Below are 15,125 nucleotides of genomic sequence, written 5' to 3' on the forward strand. Positions count from 1 at the left end.
CTGGTTTTAAGATTAAATTAGATAAGTTTATGGAGGGAATGGTTTAATGGTAAAACATAAGCTGAGGAATACCGAGCAATAGCAGGTAAATAGTATAATGGCTAACAAGGGTCAGGCTGGAGACTCTTACCTACATGCTCGGGGTCTTACTGATCGCCATATTTGGGGTCGGGAAGGAATTTTCCTCCAGGGTAGATTGGCTGAGGCCCTGGAGGTTTTTTGCCTTCCTCCGCAGCATGGGGCGGGGATCGCTAGCAGGAGGGTTCTCTGCAAATTGAAGTCACCAAGACACAGGATTTGGGGACTTCATCAGCAGAGTCAAGGGAAGGGTAGGGACGGTTTTGTGGCCTGCAGCATGCAGGGGGTCAGACCAGATGATCATAATGGTCCCTTCTGACCTTAAAGTCTATGAATCTGTAAAAAGCAACAGAGGCACCTTTAAGACTAACATTTGAAGTGACAAGTTGCTTATGTTAGCCATCTTGCCTCATAACGAGTTATGCAAAAGAATTCCAGCTTCCAAAAAAAAAAAAAAAGTTTTGCGTTTTCATAATAAATGCAATTATTAGAATTTTTTTTTTTTAAATAAAGGTCAAAAAGATCACCAAGAACTAGATCAGTGGCTTGGTGGGAAATTCAGGTCTCCATAAAGCGCAGTTCCGCCCCATTGGTCTATCCACTGTAGTTCAGCAGACAAACCATAAAAAGACACCCAAAAAAGGCTACAATTTCTTCTCACTCAATGAACCAACAACAAACCCACAATATTGTATATTTTATTTAAATTAACAAAACTACATTTTTTCCAGGTTGCTTAAAGCATTTTGTAAAAAGTGAACATACAACAAACAATTTAATAAGACCCAGGGGCTGTTTCTGGTACGCAAGTGGCACTTAGTTTAGCAAATATAAAAAAAGATATCTACACCGTAACAGATGTTAGTGTTGGACACACAAGATTTGGTTTTAAAGCTGCAATGACTCTTTCGTAAATCAATTTTTACAACATGCAACGTTACACTACGCTATAAAAGAAATCAGGATGAATTTATTCTAGGTATATAGATATTACATAAAAACTAAAGTTAAAGTAACATTAAGGTTGCAGAGTCAAGCTCTCAAAAGTTGTGAAATGCTAGAATTGAGGTTGGAAGAGCAACTCAACTCTGCCCCCTTGGGAATATATGTTTTATGTTACAGTCTTTAATTATATGCTTATCTATATTTTTCTCCAGAGGACCCCGGCCTCATTGTATGAGCATATATTTATTCAATATCTTCTTTTATTCTCCTCAATGTGGATCCAGGCTTTATTTGACAAAACCCATCCAAACTCTGCACTGGATACAAAATTAATAATTTCCAACTAGTGCTCTCCAAGTGCTTCAAACACTAATACATGGATCTTCACACACACACACACACACACACAGGTGGCATTTACCCATTTACAGATGGGGAACTGAGGCACAGAAATTATGGCCAAAATTGTCAAAGTGTCCATTAATTTTTGGTACCAAATTTGAGAAGCCCAGAGCCTTGTTTTTAAAAGATTTAGCATTTTCACAGCACTTAATCTATGCTCCAAGCGTAGCACCACTTGACTTCAGTTGGAGCACTTAGCAGTTCTGCAAATTTGGTCCTTGGTACCTCAAGGTGAGCAGCCAGAAAATGAAACACCCACATTTAGTGATGGGGATGCTACAGCCAGTAGCATCCTTCACTACACATCCCTGATTTATCCCCACAGCTGGTCCATCCTCTGCACTGGATAAGGCAGAGGGGGCCTATGGGGAGCAGGAAATAGTGAGAGATCATTAATTAAAATCTACATCAATGTGTATGCAGAAGAGGGTCATATTAAGGTTACACAGGCAAGCTTAATACTGGCATTTCCTAACTTCTGAGTGTTTGACTTTGCAACCTTAGCACTACTGTAGTTTATGGTGTGTGATTTCCCAGGCTTAAAAAAAGCCAACTGAAAAATGATTGTGCCCCCCCTCTGCCCATGGCAGCTGGGAGCTGCAGGATGACCATATTTCCCAGAGAGAAAACAGGAAACCCCAGCCACTCGCCTGAGGCGTCCCCCTCTCACCATGCAAGGCAGTTGCCTGTTGCTGGAACCCTAAGGAGGGCCCGCTCAGGAGTCTATTACCTGTTGCTGGAACCATCCAGGGGGTCCCTGTCACTGGAACCCTGCCAGGGCCCCACTGGCTGTCAGCTCCAGAGTCCTGCAGCCCATGGGGCTGAAGCGGAGAATGTCACAGAGGTCTCCGAAAGTCATGGATTCTATGACTTTGTGACCTCAGTGAAAAACACAGCCTTATGCATGAGGCAATTTGGAACCTTTAGCTTCGTAGCACAAACCTCTATTACTTGAGCAACTGATAGCAGTAGACTCATCCTCTGCATGGACCAAGCTCTAGAGGGGGAATGACAAACTTTGCTAGGAGTTTCAAAAGATATTTGCTGACAGCAGGAATAAGACACTCAGGAATCCATTCCATGCACTCTAGTGGGCACAGACCCTTGTGCCCATCTCTCTCAGCCTCTCCCCTTCCGCCCCAGTCCCCTCTAACCTATGCCTGTCTTAGTTTTCCTCTCTCCCTCACCACAGCTCTAGCGCCTTCTCCTAATCTCCCTGCCCAGCCAGTCAGTCCCTGTCCCCCACACCTCCAATCCACATGTATCCTAGTCCACTCCCTCTCCCTCCAGGTCTGGATCATCCTCTCTGCATTTGAAATCAGGCTGTTTCCTCCTCCACACTGCCTGGGCATTAGCAGGGAGAGCACAGGACTTAATACCGTGTGCAGCACTACAGCATCCCGCAGCAGCCAAAAGCAGCAATTGCAGGGAAAGTCCTGCTCAACTGTTGAGTCCCCAAAGAGTCTAAGAACTGGTCAGGAAGTTTGGCCAAGTTACGAGACACTGAAAAATATTGGTTCTCACATGCTCAGTGCAGATTTGGCAGCTAAGTTCTCCAGACATTCCATCTCTGAGTGTGCTCCATGCTAGTGCTGCAGTCTTTGAGCAGGAGTTGCCCTGCAATTGCTCCTCCCAGCTACTGCAGGATCCTGTGGCACTGAGCACAGGAACAGAGGGAGACAGTCTCTCCTGTGTCCTCAATGCTCCCTCTCCTGACACCCAGGCATCATGGATGAGAAGGAGCCATCACTGGAATGCAGAGGAATGAGAAATGGAGGAAGGAGGGGTGGGGAGGGAAGGGGTTTCAGGAGCCCAATGGGAGTGGGGCAGATAGGAGGATACGGGAAAGTTGGGGGACACAAGGGCAGAAAGGTTATAACCACTAGAGTATATTCCCCTCCAGGACTTGGAAAAGAATCCAGGAATTCAGAGTTCCTACATTCCTCTATCCGCAAATAGCTGTGAAACCCACTAGTAAAGTGTGCATCTCTTCCTCCTTTAGTGCCTAGTCCACACACCAGGTAACAGCCTACTACTGCTGCCAGTCACTGTTAGCTTAAGTGGCAGAGGTCTGTGCTACAGGTCTAAAGGTTTGAACCCTGCCGGGGAGGGGGCACACTGAAGGAGGTATCAATATGGTTAGATACAGAATATAATTTTGCATTTTCTGTGTGTTTATGAGGAAGTTACACACAAAAGATGACAAAATACTAAATACCTCCTCTTAAGTGATACCTCCAATGTCCATTTTGTGCATTGAATGAGGCAGAGGTCCTGTGTAAAACCCCCAGTAATTAAAGACTATCATCCTGCATACACACAAGGAGCCAAATTAAGGTTCTGCAGGCAACATTAATCCTGGCTTTTAACTCTTGAACGTTTCACTTTGCACCCTTAGTGTTCGTTTAGCGTGTCTGTAAAATATAAAATACATATCCTGCCCTCCCCCAGAGATAACTACACCATATTAAAGAGAGAGTTTACAAAGGTTCTATTTTAGTGCCACTGCTCAGTGAACACACTATAAATACTGGGCATTTGTAGAGTGAGTTACTTCTGATGTCTCCTCAAGGAGGACGTTGTCTCAAATCGGTGTATTGTACTTCATTGTGTTTGTCCCAAGTGAGGTGTTCCAGGAGTTACTCCTGAGCCTCCTTGCGAGCCAGCTTGTAAACCTCAGTTGGCCCGTCCACATGGGTGATGGTGGTGGTGAGCTGAAGCTCCTCCCCACTACTTACTCCCAGGTCACCTGAAATACAAAGCTATGTTTCAGTGTGATGCACAAAGGAGGACCCGGGAACTAGAGAGATTGCCATTCAATTTCTCCAGAGTTTGGGTCTTGGAAACAATAAGCTTTTCTAAAACTGAGAATTAAGAAGGGTTTCCATGATTCCTTCAATTCATTTGAAGAGAAGAATGTTCCTTTGCAGTGGTTTCAGTCCAAACAAACACTGTTACATGAGCTAATGCTGGAGAGCCACTGTGCTACTGAAAGATATTCCAAGGGAAACCAACTGTAAACTCAGTAAACAAAAACTATTTAGTTCCATTCCTCAGTCTTGTCTTTCACTTCCTCCACCACAGCTACACAATGCAGTCTCCAGACTATTTCAAGTTAGTATTGATATGCAATTAAGAGCCACACCAAAGCCCAGTTTACCATTTGATTGATCTTCACCATAATTCTTGTGTGATGGAGCATATAGGAACATAAGAGCGAAGACGTAGAGGTTCCACATCCCATAGATGCCTGTGAAGAAGGCACTGTTCCCCTGTACTGTGAAGTCCCCCCATTTCCAATGGCCTTCAGTCACCTGTCCACAAGAAAGCAGAGATTCAACAGGGACAGATAAGTAAGGAGAATCCTTCTACGATGAAGTAGTACATGTTTCTAAGAGCAGATACAGAGAATTCTGAAATTAGACAGAATGAAGCAGATGGACAATTCATGTCCAGACAGCAAACACATGGAAGTAAAAAGTCTATACTAACAAGTCTCTTCCCCTGCCACTAATCTAGAAGGATTGGCACATGCAACAAGATTTGTATTAGAAACTTTATTCATCTTTGGTTTTTTTAAAAACTAACAAAATTTATCTCAGAACATTCAAGTTAGATCATTCCAGTCATACAAGATTCTAGTGAGAGGAGAATTATAATCGAGCAGTACCTGGGAGACTGGCTACGTCTGGAAACTTTAGAGAGGGTCTATAAATAAACCTTTTATAGAAGAAAACAGCATGAATAATGCAAAGAGCTAATGGCATTCAGCACATCTCACTGCTTCTGTCTTACAGCAGAGACCTATGGCTGATAGCATTAGCTCCAGATATAAAGAAAGACAGGAGACTCTATGGAGAGTTAAGAAAACAGTCATTTAATATCAATATTTTGAAAACAATGAAATGCATGAGCTATGCACCTTAAGACTGCTTTCCATTTTAAAAGCCAAATTAACAAGTCATTTGGAACCATAGCCTACCATTGACTTTAAAGCAGAATTCCCTATAGAAAATGAGGAGCTCTGCTTTAAAGAAAAAGACAGTGGCAGAACATAGCCTTTAAACAAACAAAAATACCAAACTTGATGAAAGTAACTGGACAAAATGATTTGCCAGATTTGAGGTAGAACTTCAAGCCAATTGCTTCAACTGAACAGATTTTTAGATCAGAGTCATCTTACCATGCCAATCAGACTATGGCATTGTTTTCCATAAGCAAAGGGAACACAGATGCTAGATTCTCTAATATAGTATGTCTGAGAGTACTTCTGTGCACGACTCAGCAGAAGTGCTTACAAGTAAAATTGGCAAGAAAATAAAATCCCTTCCTGTGAAAAATTTCACCTTTTTGAAAGTTTTCATCACAAGCGGAAATGAAACATCCAAAATTTCTCACAGGAAAGGATTTCAAGAAAAACTTCATTTTGCTTCTCTCAAAACTGAAGCTTTCAGCTGCCCATCTCATCAATTTTGCTTTCTGCCTGCAATGAAGCTGACCCACTCCTCCCAATTCCTGCAGCCAAAGAACTGGGCCTGTCAGTCGCCCCCACCCCAGTGACTAGCTGGGGAGCGGTCTTTTCAGTTTCCCCTATAGAAAAGAAGAGATTCTTCCCCACGCCACCAGCAAAACTGAAATTGTCCTACAACTGACATTTTCCTTAGGAAAAGGAGTATTACTCTATAGAAAATTCAGACGAAAAAGTTTCAGAACAGTTCTACTTTCAAAGTAGAAAAGAGTGTGACTATTAACTTATAAAGGTGTATCCACTGTATTTCTGCAACTAAAGCCTACATGTCTATATACAACTACAATTGCCACCTTATATCTGAGACCAATAAAACATCTTAACACTGGAAAGTCATTTTGGGAGGCTGTAGTCCTGGGAACTGGTCAGGAGAGTGAAGGGGCTTATTCTCAGAGGAATACTGTGGGGTAGACCTTCAAGAGGGTACATGGGGTTTTATCTGTGCAACTTAAAACATAGCCCAATACACTATATTTTTATTATAATTGTATATCCACATATCTATCTATAGGCTAAATCCAAGTTCAGAGGGAAGAGACATACACACCTGCCTCACGCCCAAAAAACTGTTAAGAGCATTTAAGATTGCAAAAATCAAACACTCAAAAGTTAAATGCCAGAATTTAAAAAACCCCACCCAGACAAGTTCATGGAGGATAGGTCCATCAATGGCTATTAGACAGGATGGGCAGAGATAGTGTTCCTAGACTGTTGGGCAGAAGCTAGGAATGGGCAATACGAGGTGAATCACTTGATTACCTGTTCTGTTCGTTCCCTCTGGGGCACCTGGCATTGGCCACTGTCGGAAGACAGGATACTAGACTAGATGGACCTTTGGTCCAACCCAGTATGGCTGTTCTTGTGTTCTTAGAATTAAGGTTACCTATGCAACCTCAATTCAGTCCCCTTGTGAACATGCATTATGACAGTCTATAGTTGCATACTCATATATTAGAGATTTTCAAAGAAAAAGGTCACCAGAATTTTTTAACACATGGACAAACCACCCTCCCCACCCCTTCATATTGCAAATGGTTAACCTATTTTGACTGAAATGTAAGGGGCGGAGGAGGGGGAAGAGGGAAAAAGCTATCCTGAGGCAGACACTCAGTATGAAAAATTTCAGCCCAAACAGTTTAAGTTTGGCAAAGTCAAACAACTGAAAACAGGGTCTTATAATGGGAAATATCAGGCAGCCTTAACAATAAGAGGATACCAGCCCTGCCTACAGTCTATGCATTCCTGTGTCCTCTGAACTAGGATATAGCCAATATCTTGGCTACCTAGGAATTTGGATACTGCACTCTATCATACCAAGTTTGGTTTCAGCACACTCACCTGACTGACAATAAAGAAGATGATAGTCATCGCTGCACAGGCCAGAGTGATGAGCATCAAGAACTTGAACCTAAAAATCAGCCCCTATTGAGAGAGAGAGAGAGAGAGAGAGAGAGAGAGAGAGAGAGAGAGAGAGAGAGAGAGAGAGAGAGAGAGAGAGAACATGACACTGGTCACTGTAACAGAACAGACAATCCCTTTTCAATTTTTAGCTTCTACAAGATGGAAGTTGGAAAAAAGATTAGTCCAAAACTACAAAACCCACAACCACCCACTTGCTCCTTTGTCCTGCCCTGGTGACAGCAGATATTCTCTGTTCCCCACACATCTGCATTCCTCGCAGTTACATTGAATGGGGTGTAGAGATCTTGACTGCTACTGCTTTCCATCATGTTTGCTTCTGTAAAATTAAACTGATTTACGTAGAGCTAATGTGAAGGAGGCACTTGAGTTTAAGGAAAAAGGTTTCGTTAAATTAACATCACATTTGATAGTCTGTGGCTTCCTTGCTAAATCAGATATGCTTTCTTTCTAGAACATATCTGTGATGAGGGTTTGCTAGGTTATACCAGGAATGATCTACTTTACAAATGTTTTCTGTTTCTGTAAGTGTAATGAGTTTATGTGAGGAGGATGCAAACTTTCCCAATCTAATTTCCTGTGGCCGAGAATTTAAGGTGACTAAATGAATGTTAGACTATAGATTAAGGACAACAAACAAATGACATAAGACCTTCAAACCATGTGACTTTATCACAGACTGTTTGCTTTTTTTAAATCTGTTTTAAATTTAACAGATGGATTTTAGTTGTGTTAGTTTGAAATCACACTGACTCAGGCATCTTGGGGGAGTGTGGACATTTTACAAGTTAGTTTGTGCAGCAGGTGGGCTGAGGGTGGCAAGACTGAAGTCCTCAGGGAAAGGACTGTCTTTTTGTTAAGTGTCTGCACAGTGCCGAGAGCAGTGGAGCCCTAAACTCTCCTGTAACACAAATCCATAATCCCTGTGCTGTACTTTTAACTCAAGAAAAGAGATGAAAGAAGAGCTAAGACTTCAGGGAAACGTCTGCAAAAATACAGATTCTTTTATTGGAACAAGTAATGTGCCTTTTAATGAGTCACAAATGACCTGATTAGACATGGAGTTTGACTCATCAGAACATTTTCTACCAAAGTTTTATGGACACAAATCTTTATCACCAAGAAAACAGGCATTCTTGGTTTGACTGCAACTCTATCTGGGCTCCTCCTTCTGCTCTGCAACAGCAATTAAAGAGGAATGAGTACAGCTCTGACCAGAGACAAACTTGGTCTAAGGAGAGGATGGCAAGCCAGAAACTCCTTATTTTTAATCCTGTTCCGATGCAAACTGTCAAGTGGTTTGGGCAAGTCACATGAGTACCCTGCATCATTTTCCTCATCTGTAATAATAATGCTTGACATCAGTAAATCTCAAAAGGTTTTACCACCGGGCCACACCACTCTGAAGATTAAAACAGAGCTGATTGGGAGTAAATGCCTACGAGTACGTTGTGCGGGTTAGTGTTTGTAAAGTACTTTGAAGATTGAAAGCATTAGTGGGGGCTAAACGTCAGAATGAAGAAAAGTTTATTGCGTTTTTGTGAGCTGACATTAGGGTGGTTTTGGCAGCATGAGAAAGCGGTTTTCTAAATTATGGAAAAAGCTAATGAGGGTGGATACAGTTTTTCTGGTAGATCACCAGTCGCCTTTTTGGAATACTAACGCAATGAGCGCATGCACATGACAACTTTAATCCAACAAGGGTTTTCTAACCTCATAATGAAGCCTGCGAGCCTTGCTCATTGCTGGGAGGCTGGATTGTTTCCCACTAATGTTTCTGAACACTTGAAACACCATGAAACACAAAAACAGGAAGTAGAGGCAAAGGCAGATTCCTGCCACTATAATAAATGCCATCTGAGCAGTAAAGTTAAAGGGAACAACTACTTGACAAAGCAGGAGATTGAAGAAAATATTATTCAGGTAATTAGAACTTTACAAAAGCAAACTAATTATCGCAATAATCCTAATTCAGGCTTCCAGTGGGTATTAAATAGAAGCTTCCGTCTGAGTGAGGGTGTATGCTTCATGGTCCCTTCCCCCAGCTCAGTCCCAGAGCCAATGCTTCAGTTGTTCCCCAAGCACTTAACATGGTGTTAACGAGGATAAAATATTAAAACTCCGGCAGGCTAAAAAAGGCTAAGCTGGAATTGTCCCTTCTGCTCTGCTGGTACAAAGAGACAGGGCTTAGCAGAGAAGACGAGAAGTAATAACCAACCAACATGTGATCTTGGCGACTCCTGCAAGAGGACTGGGATGCTGGGGAAGTGAAACTAATCACATTACCTTATCTGAGCCTGGTAATAAAAATTAAATGCAGCTGAAAGCACTTCCAGCGTGACCAGGCAAATTTAAAAAGCAATTTGTATAAATGCTGTAGGACCACACTTCCAAGTGTCAGTGATGAAATTAACTGCCCCAGAGAAAAAACTGCTCTAGTTCAGACCAGGAGAGGGAATAGCGTAAAGGGTGCAATTTAGACAGGGTTCAGAGAGGATAAGATTCTTTTCTAGAATCACTAATACCCAAACCCTAACTCAAGATGTGCCATTTCCTAGACTTTCTGCAGCTTGAGGCAGATGCTCATTTTTCTAATCACTTCCCTTATCTCAATACTAATCTCAAAATTAATTCTTGCAGCAAAATCTACATGCTGCACTAATATTTTTACAAGTGCCCCCCTATAGAGCCATAAAGTTGTTCATTCAAAGGATACTCTGGATCCTCCACTATCTTTGAATCAGAAACCAATTTCCCAGTCCCATTTTACTAAAGTGACCAGGCTTTTCATCAGGTTCAATAAGTAGTTACTAAAAACATTTCTCACTCCAAAAACCTAATACAAAATAAATGCTACTGCACAAAAACAGATAGAAGGATACAGCCAGCTCCGTGCCAACATCTGTGGTCCAGATACTGTAGAATGGATTTTTCAGTTGTACCCCTCTAAACAAACAAATAAATAAAAATAAAAAGAGAATTCAGGGCAATCAGAATTTGTGTGCAAAGAGTCAAAAATACCGTAAAATACACATTCCTATACATCTAACTTAACAGTTTGGAAAAATGAGTCATGTTATTTTGTAATTTGGGAGTGTGTTTGGAGGTGGGTGGGGAGACTTCAGTTTACATTCCAGTGGACATGTAATCTTACAAAAAACTGTTCCAACACAACTTCACAGTAGTATAAAAGTCAAAGGAAAAGCCTTCTTGTCTCTTTGCAAGAAAAATGGTGAAGCAAATGGTTGGACAGTTGCTATCAGCATTGGGGCAGACTGTACCTTGCTTGTCCAAAGTGACTTGCATCAGCTATGCAAGTGATAGCATTTTTAAAATAGGTATTGTTTGTGGTGTCAAGCACACTAGCTGAGAAGGAATTCTCGTCACTTGCACAGTATTAAACCTCCTTTTCAATTATGCAGAATTATAATGACTCCACATTGCTTCAAAAAAAGTGTTCGTTGGAAATGTATAGGATACATGTAATAAAAATCTTCCATGTAAATGTTAATACCGGAAAAAGGGATGAAACTTTCATATACACAAGAGACTGGACTAACTTTTATGTCTTGATTCACATACCAATGAAGTGATACTGTAAGGAATTGTATTTTAGCCCACAATGGGTACAGAGCTGGATAAAATCCTTATTTTAAACACACACGGTCTACTGCATTTTCATCCTGAAACTCACTCACTGTTCCAGTGCAGCTTTCTGAGATTGCTCAATATACCCTTTGAACTACAAGTCAAAAACATTTTTTTGTCCTGTGACAGGTAATATTTCCATGCGTTGTGAACTTATATGGCCAGGCAGGCAAAGAGCTACCTTTTATCTCTCTCACTTTCAGTCAGTCATTTTCCAGTAAAAAGTCTACTTTTAAGTAATGTAATCTGATCTGGAAGGGAAGACTTAAATTGGGGAAATTGCTACTGGGATGTCTAAGAAATTGACCACTGGGCTTGGAGGAAATTGACTTATAAGGGGGCTAATGACTTGAATACCTAGTCTGAGGAAAAGGGACTTGCCATTCCCTTCCCCAAAAGAGCACAGAAAGGTGGCTGGTGCATACCAGTGTTGGCAGGGGGAGACCCAAATGGCCTGAAAAGTGCTAAGTCTTTGTACCAACTTTTCAATCCTTGTCTCAATAAAGCTATTAGAAAAAGGCAAGCCAACATGGACCCAGTGTAAAGATCAATTGTATCCAAATAATTGCCCCTGTAAGAAGAGGCCAGAGCACAATTGTATTAGCACTACAGAGCGTAAGAGAAGAGAAAAAAAAAAAAAAAAAAAAAAAAAAAAAAAAAAAAAGTGTCTCCGTTACCTCTCGCACATGTCAAAGATGAAAAGGCAGAAGGCACCAACAGCTATGGGCCCAACCTGTTTCCAGTACCCAGAAAGATGATTTCGTTCATTTTGATCCTAATGAATCAAGCCATGGAAAAAGAAAGTTAATTTATGAAAGGGGAGGGGGGAAAAAGTGGGTGCATAATTCAGTCAGTGAGATTGATAGCAAAGAACATTCTTAAGTCAAGAAAGAGGTTACTTACTAGGTGCTGTTTTGAGTCACCTCTGTGTATTTCCATGGTGGGATATGGCATCCCAGATTTTGAGCTACATAACTTCATTGGGAAGCCAGGTACATTGGGGATACATGAAAAGCTTGAGAGGGAGACATCATTGCCCTCCCCAGAGGTGGGCAAGCTATTGCCCTGCGGATCACTGCCATTCCAGAACTGCTCCACCCCTGCCCTGAGCCCCCTGCCACACCCCAACCCCCTGCTGAGTCCCCTTGTACACCCCACACCCCTCCTGCACCCCAACCCCCTGCCCTGAGCCCCCTGCCACACCCCAATCCCCTGCCAAGTCCCCATGTACACCCCACACCCCAACCCCTTGCCCTGAGCCTTCCACACACCGCACTCCAACCCCCTGCCGCAGCCCTACATTCATGGCCCTGCATACAATTTCCCCACCCCAGTGTGGCCCTCAGGACAAAAAGTTCACCCACCCCTGCCCTACCCTACATATGGGAACATAGTCCCGCCCCATCCCCCCCAACTGCCTCTGTTCATTCTCCAAAGCCACACAGTACTGATGTCAGACCTCTGTGTAGAGGGAAAGTAGTGGGAACGCACAGAGGTGACTCCCAAAGAAGGAGTTACTGATAAGTAACCTCTAAGCTTTGAGGGCATCTGTACATTTCTATTTGTGGGAGATTAGCAAGCAGTGTGTCCATCCGGAGGAAAGCAGGTGAAGAGTTCTGCTAAACTTAGGGCTTGTCTATGCGGTACATTAACAGGCAGTAGGGAACTTTAAGTGCCCGCCAGCAGCGTCCACACACAGGCCAGTTAGTGTGACACATGTTGGTGTCATCTAGAATTTACAGCCCACTGGTGTGGGCTAAAGCACCATGTAGCCAAGCCCATAGATTAACACTGTTCTGCCAGTCTGGCATTGGAGCATTATGCTATTTCCAAGGAAGAGATCTGATGAAAAATGTGCACAACACTCCCAGTTGTTGCTTTGCAAATATCCAGTATCCACCAGGGGAGCTTGTCTAAGGCAACCACTGATGCTGCAATTGCTCTTGGGGAGAGGGTTTGTAAAACCAGGAGATGCTTGTTTCCTAGCTAAGAAATATACATCTAAACCAGTGGGAAAGACTGGCTGGTAACTTTCTCCCTAGCATTTATTCCTATATGCTACGAACAATTTTTTGGATTTCTAAAGGGAACGAGATACACTTTACTCTATAGTCATAGTCACACCCACCATCATATGCTCGCCACAAAAGATTATCCAAAATGACAGAAGCATGGCATAGAAGATTCCTTGTCGAATATCTCCAAAGAGCAACATCCAAGTCCAGTCAAATCCAATGGAAAACCACTCCACTGGGATATTTATGAACGTCATGGAGATCCCAAGAGCAAAGATTACCCTGGAGAAGCAGACAGAACAGAATCTCTTTCCATTTCAAAGAAAGGACCAAGAGGACTAGGTCAAAGGAGCTCAAACTTCATGAAGAAATAGAGGTTTCCTCCTTTTTGCCACGATACCTTCCTGTTCACCCACCCACATAGCAGTCCTGTTATCCTGCCTCCACAGAGACACTGTTAATGAAGGGTGACTCAGTAACTGGCAAGACATGTATCCATTTCAAACAAAACCCATGCTCAGGAGTCAAAATGGAAAACCAGTTGCTGTTTTCAAAAGGACTGGTTGGGCAGTCAAATTCTTATGGTGCTAATCCTACACAAGCACCCACAGTCAGAGGGGACCCTGATGCAGCAGCCTAGCGTATTTCTGCCATATTAGGAGATAGGGTTCAGAATTTGGGGGAACTGACACACAGGGTACAGACACTGTCTGCTACACAGCCCTGCAGGGGCTTCCCGTGGACCACCAAAAAGTTTTAGGAGGCAAATTCTGTGGCTCCATGATTGCTGGGAGAGAATGGCAGAAGGGTCTAGTCACGCACACATAGGAGGAATGTATCAGCTATGCAGACTATTGCAGAACAAAGACTGCAACAGAGGATCAAGAGCAGCTCTGTTGCCACATTGGCTTGGCTAAGAGTGGGGAAGGAAGGAAAATGGATCCACAGGGTTGGCAATCTAGTACATGGCCAGTTTACCCAGGCTTTGCATGAGGCATACATTTTGGCCTTAATCTTACAAGTTGTCTGGATCACAGTGAGTTACTCCTTTACTCACTTTTCCAGCAGGACAGGAGCGCGTGTCATCATCGTGATCCGTCTCCAATACCAAACCATGATGATGAAGATGCTGGGCGTAAGGAAGGTTTTCATTGCGAACCACACCTTTGTAAAACCTCCATTTTGATGGATACTCTGAGGAGACAAGTTTAAACATGGGAGCTGTACAATATTTCACTTTCCTCATTTACAGACAAGATCAGATTTTGCATTATCCTGTTATAGTCACAGGGCCTGACAGAAATTGCAATAGTCTAAACTACAACCACTTTAATATTAAAGAGCATTGCTTGTGAAATGCACAGCTGAACTGTTGGACAAAATGGAAAGAGCTGTACACCGCTGTTTAATGGGTGTCCTGACCATTCAGTCCAAGTCGAATTTTTAGGACTCCTGATAACTAATGCAAATATTCCACCACTTCAATTTCCAAATAACCAGAAATTGATAAACAGATTTTATTACTGGTGTTTGATAGGTATATTTTTGCATACAATTTAATCAATAAAAGTTGCCACGCATTTAAACAAAATTAATTTATTCTAACATGAAAATTAGTCAACTTAATATTAAATGCAGAAAGATATACATGATGGTAACCCCGATAAATACTCAGAGCTAATAGGCAAATTGATCATTGCTCCAGAAATAGTGCCGCTCAAAAGCCAAAAACAGTGAGAGGAGAGGGACTAGTTCTACTGCATTAAATGGTGGTAAACAGGAGAACTATTTAGGCTCTCAGCACCTTGATGGACAAAATTATTTAAGACTGAAATGAGGCAGAGACAAGGACACTTAACACATTTAAATTAAAATCAAAAAGGTGACACGATTAAAGGGGTTTCCTCTTCAAGTGCTATCATTCCAGATCTCTTATTTCCTCTCATCCCTTATTTTAAGTTCTATGCCTAAAGTGACCATGTGATAGGAGGCATATTTTCCAGTTAAAATTAAACTCTGATCCAAAGCCAGACTGTCTGCAATAGAAAAATGTTAGTCAGGCATAATAAAATTGCCTGCTTCTGGAGTCA

At 42.2% G+C, this 15,125-nt stretch overlaps 1 protein-coding gene across 1 annotated transcript in view; it reads right to left on the reverse strand.

The window, feature by feature from the left end:
- Positions 1-760: 760 nt before the first annotated feature.
- WLS (Wnt ligand secretion mediator) overlaps positions 761-15,125 on the reverse strand; it is a 68,772-nt gene continuing 54,407 nt past the window's right edge. Inside the window, exons 5-12 of the mRNA XM_005300117.5 lie at positions 14,093-14,229; positions 13,149-13,317; positions 11,698-11,795; positions 10,255-10,318; positions 9,086-9,229; positions 7,292-7,375; positions 4,586-4,739; positions 761-4,174 (exon numbers count right to left, since the gene is read on the reverse strand). Of these exons, the coding sequence (XP_005300174.1) occupies positions 4,065-4,174; positions 4,586-4,739; positions 7,292-7,375; positions 9,086-9,229; positions 10,255-10,318; positions 11,698-11,795; positions 13,149-13,317; positions 14,093-14,229 (960 nt within the window). The 3' untranslated portion in view covers positions 761-4,064. The remainder of the gene's footprint in view (positions 4,175-4,585; positions 4,740-7,291; positions 7,376-9,085; positions 9,230-10,254; positions 10,319-11,697; positions 11,796-13,148; positions 13,318-14,092; positions 14,230-15,125) is intronic.

Source organism: Chrysemys picta, chromosome 8 (genome assembly GCF_011386835.1).
Source record: "Chrysemys picta bellii isolate R12L10 chromosome 8, ASM1138683v2, whole genome shotgun sequence".
Lineage (NCBI taxonomy): Eukaryota > Metazoa > Chordata > Testudines > Emydidae > Chrysemys > Chrysemys picta.